General features: G+C 37.6%; 1 protein-coding gene across 4 annotated transcripts in view; it reads right to left on the bottom strand.

Moving 5' to 3' along the window:
• CCDC138 (coiled-coil domain containing 138) overlaps positions 1-20250 on the bottom strand; it is a 171823-nt gene that overhangs the window by 93889 nt on the left and 57684 nt on the right. For all 4 annotated transcript variants that reach the window (XM_053589055.1, XM_053589056.1, XM_053589057.1 and 1 more), the window contains 3 exons: positions 12219-12296; positions 12001-12108; positions 9119-9283 (listed from right to left, as the gene is read on the bottom strand). In XM_053589055.1, the coding sequence (XP_053445030.1) occupies positions 9119-9283; positions 12001-12108; positions 12219-12296 (351 nt within the window). The remainder of the gene's footprint in view (positions 1-9118; positions 9284-12000; positions 12109-12218; positions 12297-20250) is intronic.

The raw sequence follows: 20250 nt of genomic DNA, 5'->3' as shown, positions 1-20250 counted from the left end.
ACACAAATCTATTATTTTGCAGTTCTGTAGGTGAGAAGCCTGATGTGGGTCTTAGCCAGCCAAAATCAAGGTGTCTACAGAGCTGTGTTCCTTTCTGGAGACTAGGAGAGGATCCATCTTCTTGTTCATTCAAGTTGCTGCCAGAATTCAGTTTACTGTGGTTATAGAACTGAGATCTCTAATTCTATACTGGCTATTTATTGAGAGCAATTCCCAGCTTCTAGAAGGCACCAAAATTCCAGTACTCCTGGCGTTTCTCCATCTTCAAAGTTACAACAATGGGCCGAATCTCAAATCCCCTCTTCTGATTTCTTCTGGCTTAAAGAGGTTACTGGGCCCACCTAGATAATCTACCTTAAGGACACCTGATTACCAGTTTTCATTCCCCTTTGCCATGTGCTATCGTGGGATTATTTGTTGCCTCCCAAACTCATGTTGTGACTTAACCCCCAATGTGGTGATATTGAGAAGTGGTGCCTTTATGAGAGGTTTGGTTCTTGAGGATTAATGGACTGATCCATTTGTGGATTAATAGGCTATAGGCTATTATGAAAATGGGACTGGTGGCCTTTGAAGAGGAAGAGAAATCTGAGCTAGCACACTCTGCCCTCTCACCCTGTGATACCATGTGGCACCATGAGACTCTATACAGAGTCCCAACAAACGAGAAAGATCTCACCAGATGTGGCCTCTCAACCTCAGACTTAAATGTAAGAAATAAATTCCTTTTCATTATAAATTATCCCGTCTCCCCTATTCTGCTATAAGCAATAGAAAATAGACAAAGAGGAGGAGAGCAAGATGGCAGCCCAGTAACAGCTTCCTTGCATTTGGGCACCGTGAGTTTGGGGAGATAGGACTCCAGGCATCTCTGGCTGGTAGGATCTGCCTATCATCACCCCTGTGAGTCAGGGAGAGACTTCTGGACCCCAAGAGGAGGAGTAAAACAGTGGAAAAGCGGCAAGTGGTCACGAGTGTTCAATGGGTCTAAACCCGCCCACAACTGTAAGTTCAGTAGCAGCAAGACTGCAAACCGGAAAGGCCTTACCTATGAACTGTTTTGGTGTCTTTGGACATGGCAGTCAGTTGAACTGCCTTGGGGAGAGCCTGAGCCGGAGTGCAGAGAACTTTGGCCATTGTGTAGGGCCCCAGTCTGAGCCGCTGAGCCAGACGGAGCTAATAGTGTTTGGCTGTGGACAGGGAGCCATTGTGAGTGATCTGCCCCAGCAAGCTCCGCCCTCAGGGTTGCAGAACTAGAATTGGGTGGGAGCAGGTAACCTAGTGACTGAGTAGCCTAAGGGTGGGGTCTGAGCTACCTTGCAGACCTAACCCTCAGGGGCAGAGTGAGACCGGTTTTGGCACACTGGGTAAGTGGATAGCCACTTCAGCAGTGATTCCAGCAACAAGCACTTTCCTGGGAAGGCTTCTGCTCAGCAAGTTTACAAGTTCAAAGTGCCTTTTAAGTGGGCTGAAGAGAGATTTAGGGTGTCTACCTGCTGAGGTTTGAGAAATCAGCAGCCTCCAGTCGTATCAGAACTGTGATTAACATCTCATACCCCAGAAGACCACGTGTTGCCCAGACAATATTCAACAACATATACATACTGCTTTGTTTATGGTTGTGGTTTTATTTTTTTTTTTTGTTTGGTTGTTTTTTACTTTATTTTGATGTTGTTGATGTTCTTTTGTTTTTTAATTTCAACCTTTTCCGTACAGATCTTTTTTCTTTCTCAATTTTTCTAGTATAATTATAATTTCCCATTGCTACCTTTTTCAATAACTAGAACTTCATTTCTGCTAGTGTTCCTACCGCTATTATTTGGTTTCTCACCCAAGTTTATCCCGTAAAGTTTTCTGTTTGCTTGCTATGGTTTGATTTATAGCATTTTTGTCTTTCCTCTCTACTTGGTGGAGGTGGGGTACTGTCTGATCAGGTTAGCGAAGAGCTGCTGACCTCAAGGGAACCACCCAACTGGGCACCCCCAGAAGGTGGGTTTTTTTTTAAGGTTGTGTCAAAGTACCCTCCTGTACACCTATATTGCTCTGTCTTCCTCTTTCTGTACCACTCTTCTTTTTGTCAATATTCCTTTTACCCACCCCCATCCTTTCTCTCTCTTTTTTTTTTCTTTTCACTCCATCCTCCTTTCTTTCATCCCTTTCTTGCTCTTCAACCTTCTCACCCTTCTGGTCCTGTACCAAAAGGACTCATCGAACCCTTAGTCCACAGGCACGAGAACTTAAAGAGCAAGAGGAAGTGAAAAGAAAATTAGGGCAAGGAAACAGATAAAAGAAATCACTCATGAGGAAGAATCAACAGAAAACTCCAGGCAACGTGAAGAACCAGTCCAGAACAACGCCGCCAAGGGACCATGAGGTAGCTACTGCAGAGGATTCTGCCTATAAAGAAATGTTAGGAATGACAGAAAGGGAATTTATAATACACATGATGAAAACAATGAAAAAATGATGGAAACAATGAAGGAAACTGCTAATAAAGTGGAAAATAACCAAAAGGAAATCCAAAAACAGAATCAAATAAGAGATGAATGATATGAAGAATATAAAAAGGATATAGCAGAGCTGAAGGAACTGAAACAGTCAATTAGGGAACTTGAAGATACAATGGAAAATATCAGCAACAGGTTAGATCATGCAGAAGAAAGAATTTCAGAGGTAGAAGACGAAGTTCTTGAGATAACTCAGATAGTAAAAGAGGCAGAAAAGAAGAGAGAGAAAGCAGAACGTTCACTGTCAGAATTATGGGACTTTACGAAGCGTTGCAACATACAAGTTATAGGAATCCCAGAAGGGGAAGAAGAATGCCCCAGAGGAATGGAAACCATACTAGAGAATATTATAACAGAAAATTTCCCAAATATCACCAAAGATTCTGACACACTGCTTTCAGAGGGATATCGGACCCCAGGTTGCCTCAACTCTAACCGAGCTTCTCCAAGACACATTGTGATGAACCTGTCCAAAGTCAAGACAAAAGAAAAGATTCTGCAAACTGCCAGGAGCAAACGCCAGTTGATCTACAAGGGCAAATCCATCAGAGTGACCACAGACTTCTCTAATGAAACTTTCCAAGGAAGAAGACAATGGTCATCTACCTTTAATCTACTTAAACAGAACAATTTCCAGTCCAGAATTCTATACCCTGCTAAGCTAAGCTTAAAAATTGAAGGAGAAATCAAATCATTTACAGATACACAAACACTGAGGAAATTCGCCACAAGACCAGCTCTACAGGAAATACTTGAACCTGTTCTGCACACTGACCACCACAATGGATCAGCAGCAAAGTAAGAACTCAGAAATTAAAGGACAGCACCTAACCTCCACACTGATGCAAAAGATAAAACTAAGCAATGGACTCTCACAAAATAAGATGAATAGAATACTACCACACTTATCAATTATCTCAATAAATGTTAATGGCTTGAATTCCCCACTGAAGAGACACAGATTGGCTGACTGGATTAAAAAACACAAGCCATCCATTTCTATCTGCAAGAAACACACCAGGCTTGAAAAGACAAATTAAAGCTCCGAGTCAAGGGTTGGAAGACAATTTTTCAGGCAAATGGAATTCAGAAGAAAGGAGGAGGTGTGATCTTATTTTCAGATACATGTGGATTTAAAGCAACTAAAGTCAAAAAAGACAAAGATGGTCACTTTATATTGGTCAAGGGAAAAATACAACAAGAAGACATTACAATTCTAAATATTTATGCACCCAATTTAAATGCTCCCAGATTCTTGAAACAGACCTTACTCAGTCTGGGCAATATGATACCTGATAATACCATAATAACAGGGGACTTTAACACTCCTCTTACAGAGCTGGACAGATCCTCTAAACAGAAATTAAACAAAGATATAAGAGATTTAAATGACACCCTAGAACAACTGTGCTTGATAGACGCATAGATAGAACACTCCATCCCAAAGATAAAGAACACACATTCTTCTCATCACCCATGGAACATTCCCCAAAAAAAATTTTTTTTTTTTTTGTAGAGACAGAGTCTCACTTTATGGCTCTTTGTAGAGTGCTGTGGCCTCACACAGCTCACAGCAACCTCTAACTCCTGGGCTTAAGCGATTCTCTTGCCTCAGCCTCCCAAGCAGCTGGGACTATAGGCGCCTGCCACAACGCCTGGCTATTTTTTGGTTGCAGTTTGGCCGGGGCCGGGTTTGAACCCGCCACCCTTGGCATATGGGGCAGGTGCCTTACCGACTAAGCCACAGGCGCCACCCTATTCTCCAAAATTGATCATATCCTGGGACACAAAACAAATATCAACAGAATCAAAAGAATTGAAAATTTACCTTGTAACTTCTCAGACCTGAAGGCACTAAGGGTGGAACTCAACTCTAACAAAAACGCTCGACCCCACCCAAAGGCATGGAAATTAAACAATCTTCTGTTGAATAACAGATGGGTGCAGGAAGAAATAAAACAGGAAATCATTAACTTCCTTGAGCATAACAACAATGAAGACACAAGCCACCAAAACCTGTGGGATACTGCAAAAGCAGTTTTGAGAGGAAAATTCATCGCTTTAGATGCCTACATTCCAAAAACAGAAAGAGAGCGCATCAACAATCTCACAAGCCATCTTATGAAATTGGAAAAAGAAGAACAATCTAAGCCTAAACTCAGTAGAAGAAAAGAAATATCCAAAATCAAATCAGAGATCAATGAAATTGAAAACAAAAGAATCACTCAGAAAATTAATGAAACAAGGAGTTGGCTTTTTGAAAAAATAAATAAAATAGATAAACCACTGGCCAGACTAACGAGGAATAGAAAAGTAAAATCTCTAGTAACCTCAATCAGAAATGATAAAGGGGAAATAACAACTGATCCCACAGAGATACAAGAGATCATCTCTGAATACTACCAGAAACTCTATGCCCAGAAATTTGACAATGTGAAACAAATGGATCAATATTTGGAATCACACCCTCTCCCTAGACTTATCCAGGAAGAAATAGAGCTCCTGAACAGACCAATTTCAAGCATCGAGATTAAAGAAACAATAAAAAATCTTCCAACCAAAAAATGCCCTGGTCCACATGGCTTCACACCAGAATTCTATCAAACCTTCAAGGAAGAGCTTATTCCTGTACTGCAGAAATTATTCCAAAAAATTGAGGAAGAAGGAATCTTCCCCAACACATTCTATGAAGCAAACATCACCCTGATACAAAAACCAGGAAAAGACCCAAACAAAAAGGAAAATTTCAGACCAATCTCACTCATTAATATAGATGCAAAACTTCTCAACAAAATCCTAGCCAATAGATTACATCTTATCATCAAAAAAGTCATTCATCATGATCAAGTAGACTTCATCCCAGGGAAGCAAGGCTGGTTTAACATACGCAAGTCCATAAACATTATCCACCATATTAACAGAGGCAAAAATAAAGATCACATGATCCTCTCAATAGATGCAGAAAAAGCATTTGATAAAATCCAGCATCCTTTTCTAATTAGAACACTGAAGAGTATAGGCATAGGTGGCACATTTCTAAAACTGATTGAAGCTATCTATGACAAACCCACAGCTAATATTTTACTGAATGGAGTAAAACTGAAAGCTTTCCCCCTTAGAACTGGAACCAGACATGGTTGTCCTCTGTCACCTTTACCATTCAACATAGTGCTGGAAGTTCTAGCCAATACAATTAGGCAAGACAAGGAAATAAAGGGAACCCAAACGGGAGCAGAGGAGGTCAAACACTCCCTCTTTGCTGACGACATGATCTTATACTTAGAGAACCCCAAAGACTCAACCACAAGACTCCTAGAAGTCATCAAAAAATACAGTAATGTTTCAGGATATAAAATCAATGTCCACAAGTCAGTAGCCTTTGTATACACCAATAACAGTCAAGATGTGAAGCTATTTATTAAATGAAAAGGTATTTCATTTTCTTTGAAACTATGGTTAAAGGACACAACTCCCTTCACCATAGTTTCAAAGAAAATGAAATACCTAGGAATATACCTAACGAAGGAGGTGAAGGACCTCTATAACGAAAATTATGAAATCCTCAGAAAGGAAATAGCAGAGGATATTAACAAATGGAAGAACATACCATGCTCATGGATGGGAAGAATCAACATTGTTAAAATGTCTATACTTCCCAAAGCAATCTGCCTATTCAATGCCATTCCTATCAAAATACCAACATCGTACTTTCAAGATTTGGAAAAAGTGATTCTGCGTTTTGTATGGAACTGGAAAAAACCCCGTATAGCTAAGGCAGTTCTCTGTAACAAAAATAAAGCTGAGGGCATCAGCATACCAGATTTTAGTCTGTACTACAAAGCCATAGTGCTCAAGACAGCATGGTACTGGCACAAAAACAGAGACATAGACACTTGGAATCGAATTGAAAACCAAGAAATGAAACAAACATCTTACAACCACCTAATCTTCCATAAACCAAACAAGAACATACCTTGGGGGAAAGACTCCCTATTCAATAAATGGTGTTGGGAGAACTGGATGTCTACATGTAAAAGACTGAAACTGGACCCATACCTTTCCCCACTCACAAAAATTGATTCAAAATGGATAAAGGACTTAAATTTAAGGCATGAAACAATAAAAATCCTCAAAGAAAGCATAGGAGAAACACTAGATGATATTGGCCTGGGGAAAGACTTTATGAAGAAGACTGCCATGGCAATTGCAACAACAACAAAAATAAACAAATGGGACTTCATTAAACTGAAAAGCTTCTGTACAGCTAAGGAGACAATAACCAAAGCAAAGAGACAACCTACACAATGGGAAAGGATATTTGCATATTTTCAATCAGACAAAAGCTTGATAACTAGGATCTATAGAGAACTCAAATTAATCCACATGAAAACAGCCAACAATCCCATGTATCAATGGGCAAGAGACATGAATAGAACCTTCTCTAAAGATGACAGACGAATGGCTAAGAAACACATGAAAAAATGTTCATCATCTCTATATATTAGAGAAATGAAAATCAAAACAATCCTGAGATATCATCTAACCCCAGTGAGAATGGCCCACATCACAAAGTCTCAAAACTGCAGATGCTGGCGTGGATGTGGAGAGAAAGGAACACTTTTACACTGCTGGTGGGACTGCAAACTAGTACAACCTTTCTGGAAGGAAGTATGGAGAAACCTCAAAGCACTCAAGCTAGACCTCCCATTTGATCCTGCAATCTCATTACTGGGCATCTACCCAGAAGGAAAAAAATCCTTTATCATAAGGACACTTATACTAGACTGTTTATTGCAGCGCAATTTACAATCGCCAAAATGTGGAAACAGCCTAAATGCCCACCACCCCAGGAATGGATTAACAAGCTGTGGTATATGTACACCATGGAATACTATTCAGCCATTAAAAAAAATGGAGACTTTACATCCTTCGTATTAACCTGGATGGACATGGAAGACATTATTCTTAGTAAAGCATCACAAGAATGGAGAAGCATGAATCCTATGTACTCAATCTTGATATGAGGACAATTAATGACAATTAAGGTTATGGGAGGGGGAAGCAGAAAGAGGGATGGAGAGAGGGGGGTGGGGCCTTAGTGTGTGTCACACTTTATGGGGGCAAGACATGATTGCAAGAGGGACTTTACCTAACAATTGCAATCAGTGTAACTGGCTTATTGTACCCTCAATGAATCCCCAACAATAAAAAAAAAAAAAAAAAAAAAATGGAGACTTTACATCCTTCGTATTAACCTGGATGGAAGTGGAAGACATTATTCTTTGTAAAGCATCACATGAATGGAGAAGCTTGAATCCTATGTACTCAATTTTGATATGAGGACAATTAATGACAATTAAGGTTATAGGGGGGGGAAGCAGAAAGAGGGAGGGGGGTGGGGCCTTGGTGTGTGTCACACTTTATGGGGGCAAGACATGATTGCAAGAGGGACTTTGCCTAACAATTGCAATCAGTGTAACCTGGCTTATTGTACCCTCGATGAATCCCTAACAGTAAGAAAGAAAAAAAAAAAGAAAATAGACAAAGACACCACGTAACATAACATATTGACAGGTTGTCGGGATTCAGATGTGAACATCTTTAGCACCATTATTCTCCTTAACACAAAAGACATTTATTTAGAAGACACTTTGTAGATAAGGATGAAAAATGGAAATAATTTACTAAAACAAAACCCGAGCCTGTATTTAACTATTTCTGAAAATATGAACAAATAAAAAATTTTAGATGTCTATATTTCAATGTTTTTATGTACTTCTCATGGAATATAATTGTCAATAACTAATCAGAAATAAAGAATGCCAATATTCAAATTAATGTCTGTAATTTAAGCATTCATTTCTCTTTGTTAATGATATAGTTCCCTAAAAATAGACTTTTTGTCCCTTAATGCCCAAAGGCAGATTAAAATTATCCTAGTGAGTTTTGAATCCTAAAATTACATGTAGGAGGAACTGTTCCCATCCCTAATTATTTGTTTAATCTTATAAATAATAATTTCAATATTTTGGAGTATACTCAGTCCTCCATATCCATTGGTTCTACATCTATGGATTCAACCAACTGCAGACAGAAAATATTTTTTAAAACATTGGTTCTGTACTGAACATGCAGAAAACATTTTTCCTTGTCATTATTCTAAACAAAGAATATAACAACTATTTACATAGCATTTATATTCTATTAGATAATATAAGTTATCTAGAGATTATTTAAAGTATATAGGAGGATGTGCATAGGTTATGTGCAAATACTATATACCATTTGGTATCAGGGATTTGAGGGATTTTGATATCCATGGAAAGTGTTAGAATAAATCCTACATGGATACTGAAGGATGACTCTATTATTTTTTATGTTTGGTCTCTACTTTTAAGAAGATAATTACTATCATATTAAGAAAAATAAAAGTATAAATTAATTTTGAAAAAGTCTGAAATGTATCTTTTCAAAACTGAGTATGTGTATGATCAATTTTCTATTAAATATATTTTTAATAATTTTTCAGTTATAAAACATACCATATGCTTTTCCTTTTTAAAATATTCGTATCTTCTAAGTAAGGTATTTCAAATTAAAAATAAACAAACCTTTACAAACTTTTCCTGAATATCATTTCTCTGAGAAGCAAATTTGAGTTGAGCTTTTTCACCATCCATTCCAGATTCTTCATGTTTCACTTTACTAAGATGATGATCCGAAATCCAATCCATGAAGACAGTTAAAAGTTCATAAACTTGTCCATTAAGTGGGACCTATATGCCAAAAATTAAATCATTTATTCCAGTTCACAACTTCATAAAACTTCAAAGGGAAGTCTTAAATCTGACAAGAGATTATAGAAGAATTTACCTAAAGTGCTTCACTAAAATTTATGCCTAAGGAGGGAGCTGCTCCAAACAATGGAAATTCCAAATCAAACATCTCCAATGAATATTAAAAACGTGTTAAATGATGGCCAAGAAAAGGCAAGAAAACCCATAATAATAAGGGAAATTATAACAACTACGTTACTAAATAGTAATGTAATAGTAATAGTAATTTTATTACTGATAATCTCAACACTTTGGGAGGCCAATGTTGGGGGACTGCTGAAACCAAGAGTTCGAAACCAGTCAGGACAACATCGTAAGACCTCATCTCTACGAAAGGTAAAAAAAATTAGCATAGTGGCACACATTTGTAGTCCAGATACTTAGGAAGATTGTTTGAACCCAGGAATTTGAGAATTCAAGGTTGAAGTCAGCTATGATCAGGCTGGGTAAAAAAGCCAGACCCTGTCTCTAAAAAAAAAACTTTTTATCTAGAAATAAAACTGGGTCCTTAGTTCAAGAGCATGAACCACTATAATGAAAAGATTCTTAAAAATTTAAAGATTTCCAAAGGTAAAGAATTTCTACTATGGAACTTTATCTTTTCCAACAGCAAAAGTTATTACTTATTTGCTTTTACAATATAACATGATACAAATATAATATAAACATTTTTTCACATTATATTCATGTAAGAGTCTACAAAAATGAAAGGCAAAAAGGTAACAACAAAATGCCTCAAATAAGTTATGAATGTAATTAGACTGATTTTAGTGTTCCTTCAAAACACAATCTTCCTTTAGGCAGGGAACTATGCTAGATTTACTTTTTAAAAATCTGAAAAGACAGAAAAATAAAGCAAATTAATAAAAAGGCAACATTAAGAAGATGGTAGTCCACAAAAACAGAATCAGATGTCTGAAAACAAACCATCCATCAGTAACTGGGTATAAAATCTCCCCCTTTTCCAATTTACTTTATATAAAGAACTAGTAAATTTATCAAAATAACTAAGGCCCACAATATAGTAATACTACATACCTGTTGGAAGGGTCAAAATGAAAAAGACTGAAAATACCAAATGCTGTTAAGATTGTGGAGCAACTAGAACTTTCACACACTGTTAGTAGGAGTACAAAACGGAACTCTTCAAAAATTAGCAGTTTATTAAAAACATGCATCTCTCTTATAACCCAGAAACTGCAATTCTGGTATATATGTAACATAAACGAAAATATATGCCCACAAACACCCCATACATGAGTATTTATTCATAAGAGACAAAAGCTAGAAATAGCTCAGATGTCTATCAAAAGAAGAAGGTTTAAATTAAAAAGTGTGATATGATAGAATGCTACAAAACAATACAAACTACTAAAACACTCAGCATTATAAAAAAAAGAAATTTTACACAAATGATTACACCCAACATTAAAAAGAAAAAGAAACCTTACACAAATGATTACACATCGTACAATTCCATTGACTAAAGTTCTGAAGTAGGCAAAACTAATTTATGGTGACAGAAATCAGAATAACTGCTCCTGGCAGGAAACAATGACCAGGAGGGGCATAAGAACTTTCTAGGGTAACAGAAATGTTCTATATTTGGCTGTAGGTTTCATGAGTATATATATTTGTCAAAACTGATCAAACTTCACATATAAAGATTTTTACATTATGTTACTGTATTAATTTATACCCAAGTAAAAAATTTCTCAGGGGAGCAAAAAAATCCATGTTGTCTATTCAGGAACGGGTTGTAGAATTGTTAGAAAAATGACACCAGGCTCGGTGCCTGTAGTTCAGCAGCCAGGGCACAGGCCACATGCACCAGTGCTGGCAGGTTCCAACAGGGCTGAGGCCTGCCAAACAACAATTACAACAACAATGAAAAAAATAGCCAGGAGTTATGGCAGGCACCTGTAGTCCCAGCTACTTGGGAGGCTGAGGCAAAAGAATCGCTTGAGCCCAGGAGTTTGAGGTTGCTATGAGCTGTGATGCCATAGCACTCTACTGAGGGCGACATAGTAAGACTGTCTCAAAAAATTAAATAAAAAAAGAAAAAGAAAAATGTCATCAAATGCTTGTGGAGCCTCAAAACATACCAAGTAATAAAGTTGTTTCCGTTTCCCTGAAAATAAGACAGTGTCTTATTTTAAGGTGTGCTCCCAAAGATGCGCTAGGTCTTATTTTCAGGGGATGTCTTATCTTCCCTGTAAGTAGGTCTTATTTTCGGAGGATGTCTTATTTTCGGGGAAACGGGGTATTAACCTTAAGTTCTTGTGCTTTGCCCATGTTCCTGTACCTGAAACACTGCTAACACTATTTTGTTTTTGTGAATAAAAGTATACTGTAAATATTCAAAAGATATTTCCCTGTAAAAGAATCATTATAGTAGCTACTCGGGAGGCTGAGGCAAGAGAATAGCTTAAGCCCAGGAGTTGGAGGTTGCTGTGAGCTGTGTGAGGCCACGGCACTCTACCGAGGGCCATAAAGTGAGACTCTGTCTCTATAAAAAAAAAAAAGAAAAAAAAAGAATCATTATAGTACATCCTTTCATACCAAAAAGAATGTCTGCTAAATGAAAGAAAAAAAAAATTAGAGAACAAAAGAAATTTCTTGGCTTTCCACTGGAGAAATGTTCAATCATTTCATACCTTGGAAGTTTTTGAAACTGGTACTTTTTCTTGTTTCAAACTTTTCACTTCAGGAGCAGTGTAGGAATTTCCTTTCAATCTCTGTATTGTCATGAATTCATACTTCCTCTGCAGCGATACATGTCCACGAATTAAAGAATAATTGCATCAAAAGTAAGTCAATACAAAGGCAATGATTTTAAAATTCACTTGTGTCTTGAGAAGAGCAAGCAACTTACCTGTAAGTTATCTAAACGAGCTTGAACTCTTTTAGCCTGAATTTCCATCCTCTTGTTTTCTTCACTTACTTCATTTAACTAAAAGAAGAAAAAGACAGACATTTCAATATAAACCTTAAACTAGTTTTATACTAAGGGTTTCTCAACCCACTATCTAACCTGGTCTATATAACCAAGCAATGTAACAAACAGAGGCAACATTCATGATTAAATTAGATCACAACTAAAAATTAACATCTTTCCCTAAAACATTCATAGTGTAAGAACGTTTACTTCATTCTATAAAACATTTTTAGGACTCTAGATGTCTTAAAGTTATACTATATGTATTTTAGGCTAGGCACAGTGACTTACACCTGTAATCCCAGCAGTGTGAGAGGCTGAAGTGGGAGGATTGCTTAAGGCCAGGCATCTATGAGGTTAGCCTGGGCAACAAAGCAATACCCTGTCTCTACAAAAAACTTTTTCAAAGCTGGCTGGCATATACCATGAGTCCATAGTCCTAGCTATGGGAAGATAAGGCAGGAGGATCACTTGAGCCTAGAAGTTCAGAGGCTGCAATGAGTTATTATCAGGTCACTGCACAGCCTGCCAGCCTTAGGGAACAGAGTAATATCCTATATCTTTTTTTTTTTTAAGTATATTTTAGCAGGAAATGTTTTACTAGTGAAATTTTTATTGAACTCTAACAAAATACCAAATGCTAGTAAGATTATGGAGCAACCAGAACTTTCATACACTGTTAGTAGTACAAAATGGTATACTTTAAAAAAACATATGTTAAAGTGTATTTTTTGTTTGTTTGTTTTTTGAGACAGAGTCCCAAGCTGTTGCCCTGGGTAGAGTGCTGTGGCGTCACAGCTCACAGCAACCTCAAACTCTTGGGCTTAAGCAATTCTTTTGCCTCAGCCTTCCAAGTAGCTGGGACTATAGGTGCCTCCCACAATGCCCAGCAATTTTTTTGTTGCAGTTCTCATTGTTGTTTTAGCTGGCCCAGGCTACGTTCGAACCTGCCAGCCTTGGTGTATGTGGCTGGCACCCTACTGACTGAGCTACGGGTGCCACCAAAACATATGTTAAAAAAATGTTATGAATGGAAGTATGCAGGGCAATGAGTTATTATTGGGATTGTATTTTATTGACACACACGCAATGGGAAAAACTGACATCTTTAAAATATCAAGTCTTCCCATTCATTAATATAACATACCTTCAATTTATTTAGGTCTTCTTTATTTTTTTAATAATATTTTGTAACTTTAAGTATAGATACACATCTTTCTTTAAACTTATTACTGGGTATCCCTTCATTTCTTATGACATTATCTAGGATTTTAATAAATAGCATTTAGTGTTTGACGGTTGTTGATATTTAGAAATACACTTACTTTATGTATATTGAACTCTCATCCAGACATGTTGCTAAATTTGCTTATTAAACAATTTGTCTATACTACATAATACTTTTTTGGATACTTATGTACATATCATCTGTGAATGAGTTAATCAGCTCTTCCCTTTCCAATTTTTATGAGCTTCTCCCTTTTCGCTTTCAGTAGAACCTTCCCGACAATTTTCAACAATAACAGCAAGGGCCTTTATTTTGATCTCAAAGGGAAAAACTTCCAATAACTTACCATTCAAAATCATTTTGTTGTTGGATGTTTTTGTTGGGGCTCCATTATTTAAAAAGTTCTCTTTTATTACTAGTTACCATGAGGTGTTACTGAATTTTATGCAACAGTAATTGTCACAATTTTTCTCTTCTTAGCAGATAATGCATTAGTTTTCAAATGTTGATCCGTCTAAGTTTTCTGGTACTAAATCTCACCAAGTTGTATATGTATATATCACATTTTACATATCACTGCATTTGGTTTGTAAATATTTTATAATACAATTTTTGTACCTATATTCCAAAGACAAACTATCTATATTTTTCCTTTCTTATAATGTCAAGGTTTAGCTTTAAGGTTATCTTGGCTGTATACAAGAATTAATAAAAAGAGATTTCCACTCTTTTATTAACTAAAGTCTATGTTTAAGGTATGTGGTATTTCCTAGTTTAAAAGCCAGACATCAGTCTTCCTACTGCTTTGTTGAAGGTAGGATATTGTTTTATTTCCTGACCATCTTAAAGATTTTTCTCTTTATCTGCAGTTTTTAGCAATCTTAAAATAATGTGCCTATGTATGGTTTTCTTTAATATTTATCCTTGTTACTTAAATCTGCAGTTGATATCTTTCATCAGTTTTAAAAAATTCTTGGCTATTACCTCTTCATATATTTGGCTTTTGCCCCATCCTCTTTCTTCTCCTTACAGAATTGCCACATATTAAACTTCTTCTTTTTTTTTTTTGAGAAAGAGCCTCATTATGTTGCCTTGGGTAGAGTGCTGTGGCGTCACAGCTCACAGCAACCTCAAACTCCTGGGCTCAAGCAATTCTCTTGCCTCAGCCTCCCAATTAGCTGGGATTATAGGCGCCCACCACAGTGCCCAGCTACACATATTAAACTTCTTAACAATCAATACGTACCACATGTCCATTTCCTAAATTTTCTATTCTTTCTTCAACCAATACTTCAATCTGGAGACTTTTTATGCAACTATCTTCCAGTTCACTAATCCTTTCTTTTTCTATGTCTCATCTATTATTAAACCCATTCATTAGGTCAGCAAGATGGCTGGCTAAAGGTGTCAGGTGCGCTTCTCCCCACCAACAACAAAGGCTCAAATAAATGAATAACAATTTACATTCAACCACAGTGTCTGTTAGAGAGTACTGGAGTGCAACAAAGGACTGGCAAGATCCCTGTAGAGCACGGAAGCCCAAGAGAGGAGCACAAAGAGGTGAGGAAGGCCCTGTTCCTCTGCTGCTATGCTCCCCCTGTGGGGCTGGCTCATAGCAAGGAGGGACTTCCCTTTCCAGGGAAAAAGTGAGCAGAAGGCCCCCATCGACAACCAGTGCCACAATCATTTTGTTGCTACTGTATATGCCTTACTACAGGAGAATTCTGCATTCCTCAGGAGCCCTGGAACTGCCTGGAAATCATGTGGCTGCATTATTCTAGAGTAGCAACACATGTTGTGCATTCCCCAAACCTCCGAGACTCAAGCTGCCAAAGCATGGAGCTACCTTCAAACCAGAGCCACTGCTGAAGTGTTTGCTGACTTTGCCAATAGCCACTGTACTTCTCCAACCTTAGGCTCCCCCATCATTCCACCGAGCCCACACAGGTGGCAAAACATCAAAACCCAAGCTGCTAGGAATGTAGGCCCAGGAAGAGAAGCCAACACTAGGCAGGCAGAAATGACACACATCTGCATATCTGTCTGGAAAAGGAGCCTGCCAAACCTGCACCCTGTGAGGCTGCTTGGCACCCCTGACTAGGAAAACAACTTAGTGGACCTGCACCCAGTGAGCCTGTCCCCCAGTCACTGGATTGCCATGAATTCACAGCCCTGGCTGGAGAAACAGGCTGATGCACCTTTCTAGTACACTCATCCTCAAAACAAACTAAAATGACTGAGCCAATGTGCACACACCCCAGCTGGAGAAACAGCCCAGTAGGCCTAACCTCAACAAGTCATTTACTAAACTGTCTAACCCACTGCATGCATGCATGTGCTCCCAGACTAAGAACCAGCCTGGCAGGCCTGCCCCAGCAAAGCCATGCCACCGCCACAAATGCCTGCAGCCAAGCCCGCTGAGGCATGCACAAAGATAACTAACATGCATTACAATCAAAGAAACTGTATGGAGACTCCACTACTGTGTCCACCCAGAACCAAAGCCAATGTGCCCTACCCAAACATCTTAGGATCATCCATCTACAAGAGGGAGCCTTTCCCTACAAAAGCTACTCTATAAAATTAAAAAAGGCAAATGTTCTGCCATGCACATAGATAGCAACATAGTGACACAAGAAAAGTGAAAATGCAAGGAAATAAAACACTACCAAAATAATAATTCTCCAGTAAAAGACCACCCCCCAAATTTATACTTTTCATAAAAGGAATTTAAACTAATGATCTTAAGGAAACTCAGTGATACATGATACAGAAAAATATTTCAATTAAATAAAAAATACAATTCATAATCTGAATGAGAAATTCAACAAAGAGATAGCATAAAAAAGAAACAGAGCTCAAATACTGCCCCAGCTGCCACACACGCCATGGGAGCTGTGACTGATGAATATCTGAAGACAAACTACAGCTTCTTCAGAGAGTCTTCTATAAATATGGTTTCCCAAAACTTAGCTTTTGAAAAAAATCAAGCTGAAATGAGGGAAGAAGTAAAAAAGAAATATCTCCTAATTGATGGAGATGATAGAATTAATCTGCTGGTAAAGAGCTTCATTAAATGGGGCAACTCTGGATCCCAAGAAGAAGTATATAGCCAATACCAACGCATGCTGAGCACACTATCTCGATGTGAATTTCCTTTTTTTTGAGACAAAGTCTCATTATGTCGCCCTTGGTATAGTGCCATGGCATCACAGTTCACAGCAAACTGTAACTCTTAGGCTTAGCGATTCTCTTGCCTCAGCCTCCCAAGTAGCTGGGACAACAGGTGCCCGCCACAACACCGGATATTTTTTTGTTGTAGTTGTCATTATTTAGCAGGCCAGGGTCAGGCTCAAATCTACCTGCCTCAGTGTATGTGGCCAGCACCCTAACCACTGAGCAACGGGTGCCGAACCCAATGTGAATTTTCAATGGGCAAAATTTTGTTGGTATATGATACGAACTTAAGAGAAATGGAAAATTATGAAAAATTTACAAAGAAATCGAATGTAGCATTGCTGCTGTACATTTTATATATTTTCCCTCATACACAAGGAGTTTGTTTATTAAATGTTATATTGATGTTTTCTCTCCACTGTTTTGTTCTTTAGAAGTCATTTTCAATAGAAAAAAAGTATTGATAAAGTGAAGAGTTGAGGTAAATAGTTAACAGTGTCTTGCATAAAGATTTCATAATATTAAAAAAAAATCAAGCTAAGGGGCGACGCCTGTGGCTCAAAGGAGTAGGGCACCGGCCCCATATGTCAGAGTTGGTGGGTTCAAACCCAGCCCTGGCCAAAACTGCAAAAGAAAAATCAAGCTAAGGCTGAATCACTTGTAATTTTCTTAAGTATTATATGTGCAGTACTTGTCCAGTTGCATCTTCATCCATTTATTTTAGTTCAGAAACATGACACCTTGAATGAATTCTACCTTAATAATGTTACATCTTTATAATTTTAATAAGAATCTTATCATTAAAAATGAAAGTTTAAAATTATCTCAGTTGTAGTCATATTAAATGTGTCATAATATCTATAAAACAAAAGAAAGAAATATACAGAAACATTGGAGCTGAAGAATTCAATGAATGAAATTAAGAGATTCAACAACAGAATAGGTGAAACAGAAAAGAGGAGTTCTTCATAAGAACTTAAAGACATGCCTTTTGAAATAACAGGTAGAACACACATACCCCACCCCCAAAATGAGAAAAGAATGAAGAAAGCCTAAAGCCTACAGGACTTATAGGATACCACTAAGTAATCAATTTTCACATTACGAGTCACAGAAGAGATGGAAAAAGGTGTAGAAAACCTACTTAATAAAATAATTACAGTAACTGAAAATTTTCCATCTGAGAAAATATGTGTACAGTTAAATCCAAAAAGATTATAGGTTCCCAAGTAGATTCAACCCAAAAGAGTCCTCCACAAGGCACATTGTAGTCAAAAGTCAAAGACAGAAAATTCTAAAAGAATTTTCTAAAAAGAAAAATGTCAATTCACATATAAGGGAATCATCCCCATTAGAATAAGAGCAGATTTCTCCACAGAAGCTTTACAGACTGATAGAGAATAGGATAATATATTTAAAGTGCTCAAAAATATATATAAAAAGTAACTGTCAGCCAAGAATATAATACCCGTCAAACTATACTTCAGAAATAAAATCTTTTCCAGTAAAACAAAAACTGAAGGAATTCATCACCACCAGACCAACCTGACAAGAAATGCTTAAAGGTATCCTACATCTAAAAGTGAAAGAATGACAACTACCACCAAGAAAACATGTGAAAGCATAAAACTCACTGATAGAACAGATACACAAATGATAGAGAAAGAAAGAAATATCCCTAAAGAAAACGATGAAACCGCAAAGAGCAATGGTAAGAGGAAAAAAGGAACAAAAGATGTTCAAAACACCAGAGAATAATCAACAAATAATGGAAGTCCTCATCCATCAATAAACTTAAATCCAAACTAATTAAATTCCCCAATTAAAAGATTTACACTAGCCAAATAAATAAGACCCAGATATATGCTGCCTACAAGAAACTCATGTTACCTGTAAAGACACACATAGACTAAAAGCTAAGGAATCAAAAAACAAAAAAAAAAAATTCCATGTAAATGGAAACCACACCAAGCAGGAGTAGCTATGACAGATAAAACAGACTAAGTCAAGATCTATAAAAAGGTTACCAACAAAGGAGGTTATTCTATGATGATAAAGGAATAGATTCAGCAAGAGAGTGTGATAATTCTAAATATATATGTGCACCCAACACTGGAGCACCCAGCTATATAAAGCAAATGTTACCACATCTAGGGACAGAATCCAATGCACTTAGATTCCGTACCTGGTGTCTTACAAAAAGATTTCATAGTATTTTAAAGTATCAAGCTAAGGCTGAATCACTTGTAATTTTCTTAAGTATGATATGTGCAGTACTTGTTCAGTTTCATCTTTATCCGTTTATTTTAGTTCAGAAACATGACACCTTGCAATAAAAGGCACATATGGAAGAATTCAACACTGCACTCTCAATACTGGACAGATTACTAGACAGAAAATCAACAAAGAAACATTGCATTTAAACTACACAGGCCAGGTGCAGTAGCTCATGTCTATAATCCTAGCAATCTGGGAGACTGAGGCAGGAGGATCCCTTAAGTTCAGGAGTTTGAAACCAGCCTGAGTAAGAGTGAGATTCCCATCTCTACTAAAAATAGAAAAATTAGGGTGGCACCTGTGGCTCAGTCTGTAGGGCGCCAGCCCCATATACTGAGGGTGGCGGGTTCAAACCTGGCCCCAGCCAAACTGCAACAAAAAAAATAGCCGGGTGTTATGGCGGGTGCCTGTGGTCCCAGCTGCTCGGGAGGCTGAGGCAAGAGAATCGCTTAAGCCCAGGAGTTTGAGGTTGCTGTGAGCTGTGTGATGCCACAGCACTCTACCAAGGGCCATAAAGTGAGACTCTGTCTCTACAAAAAAAAAAAAAAAAAAAAAAGAAAGAAAAATTAGCCAGGCATTGTGCCTGTAGTCCTAGCTACTTGGGAGACTGAGGCAAGAGGGTTGCTTGAGGTTGCTGTGAACTAGAATGATGCCAGGGCACTCTAGCCTGGGGCAGAGTGAGACTCTGTCTTAAAAGATAAAAATAAACTGTACTATAGACCAAATGGATTTAACAAATATTTACAGAACATTTCATCCAAAAGCTCCAATATACATATTCTCTTCTCATCAGCACACAGAACATTCTGCAGGACTGACCATATGCTAGCCCATAAAACTGGTCTCAACAAATTTTTAAAAATCAAAATTCTATCACTGGATCACAATGGAACAAAAGTACAAATTAATAACAAAAGAAACTTTCAAAACTGTACAGATACATATAAATTAAATAACATACTTCTGAACAACCAATGGGTCAATGAATAAGCAGAAAAATTTTAAATTTCTGGAAACAAAACATACCAAAACCTATGGGATACAGATAAAGCATTATTAAGAGGATAGTTTAAATTAATAAATGGCTATGTCAAAAAAGTAGAAGGATTTCAAATAAACAACCTAATGCACCACAAGAAACTCAAACAGCTGGGCGCAGTGGCTCATGCCTGTAATTCTAGCACTCTGGGAGGCTGGGGCAGGTGGATTGATTGCCTAAACTCAGGAGTTCAAGACCAGCCTAAGCAAGAGTGAGACCACATCTTTACCGAAACAGAAAAACTAGCT

This window comes from Nycticebus coucang, chromosome 4 (genome assembly GCF_027406575.1).
Source record: "Nycticebus coucang isolate mNycCou1 chromosome 4, mNycCou1.pri, whole genome shotgun sequence".
NCBI classification, from domain to species: Eukaryota; Metazoa; Chordata; class Mammalia; order Primates; family Lorisidae; genus Nycticebus; species Nycticebus coucang.
This window is presented reverse-complemented; position numbering and strand designations above follow the sequence as displayed.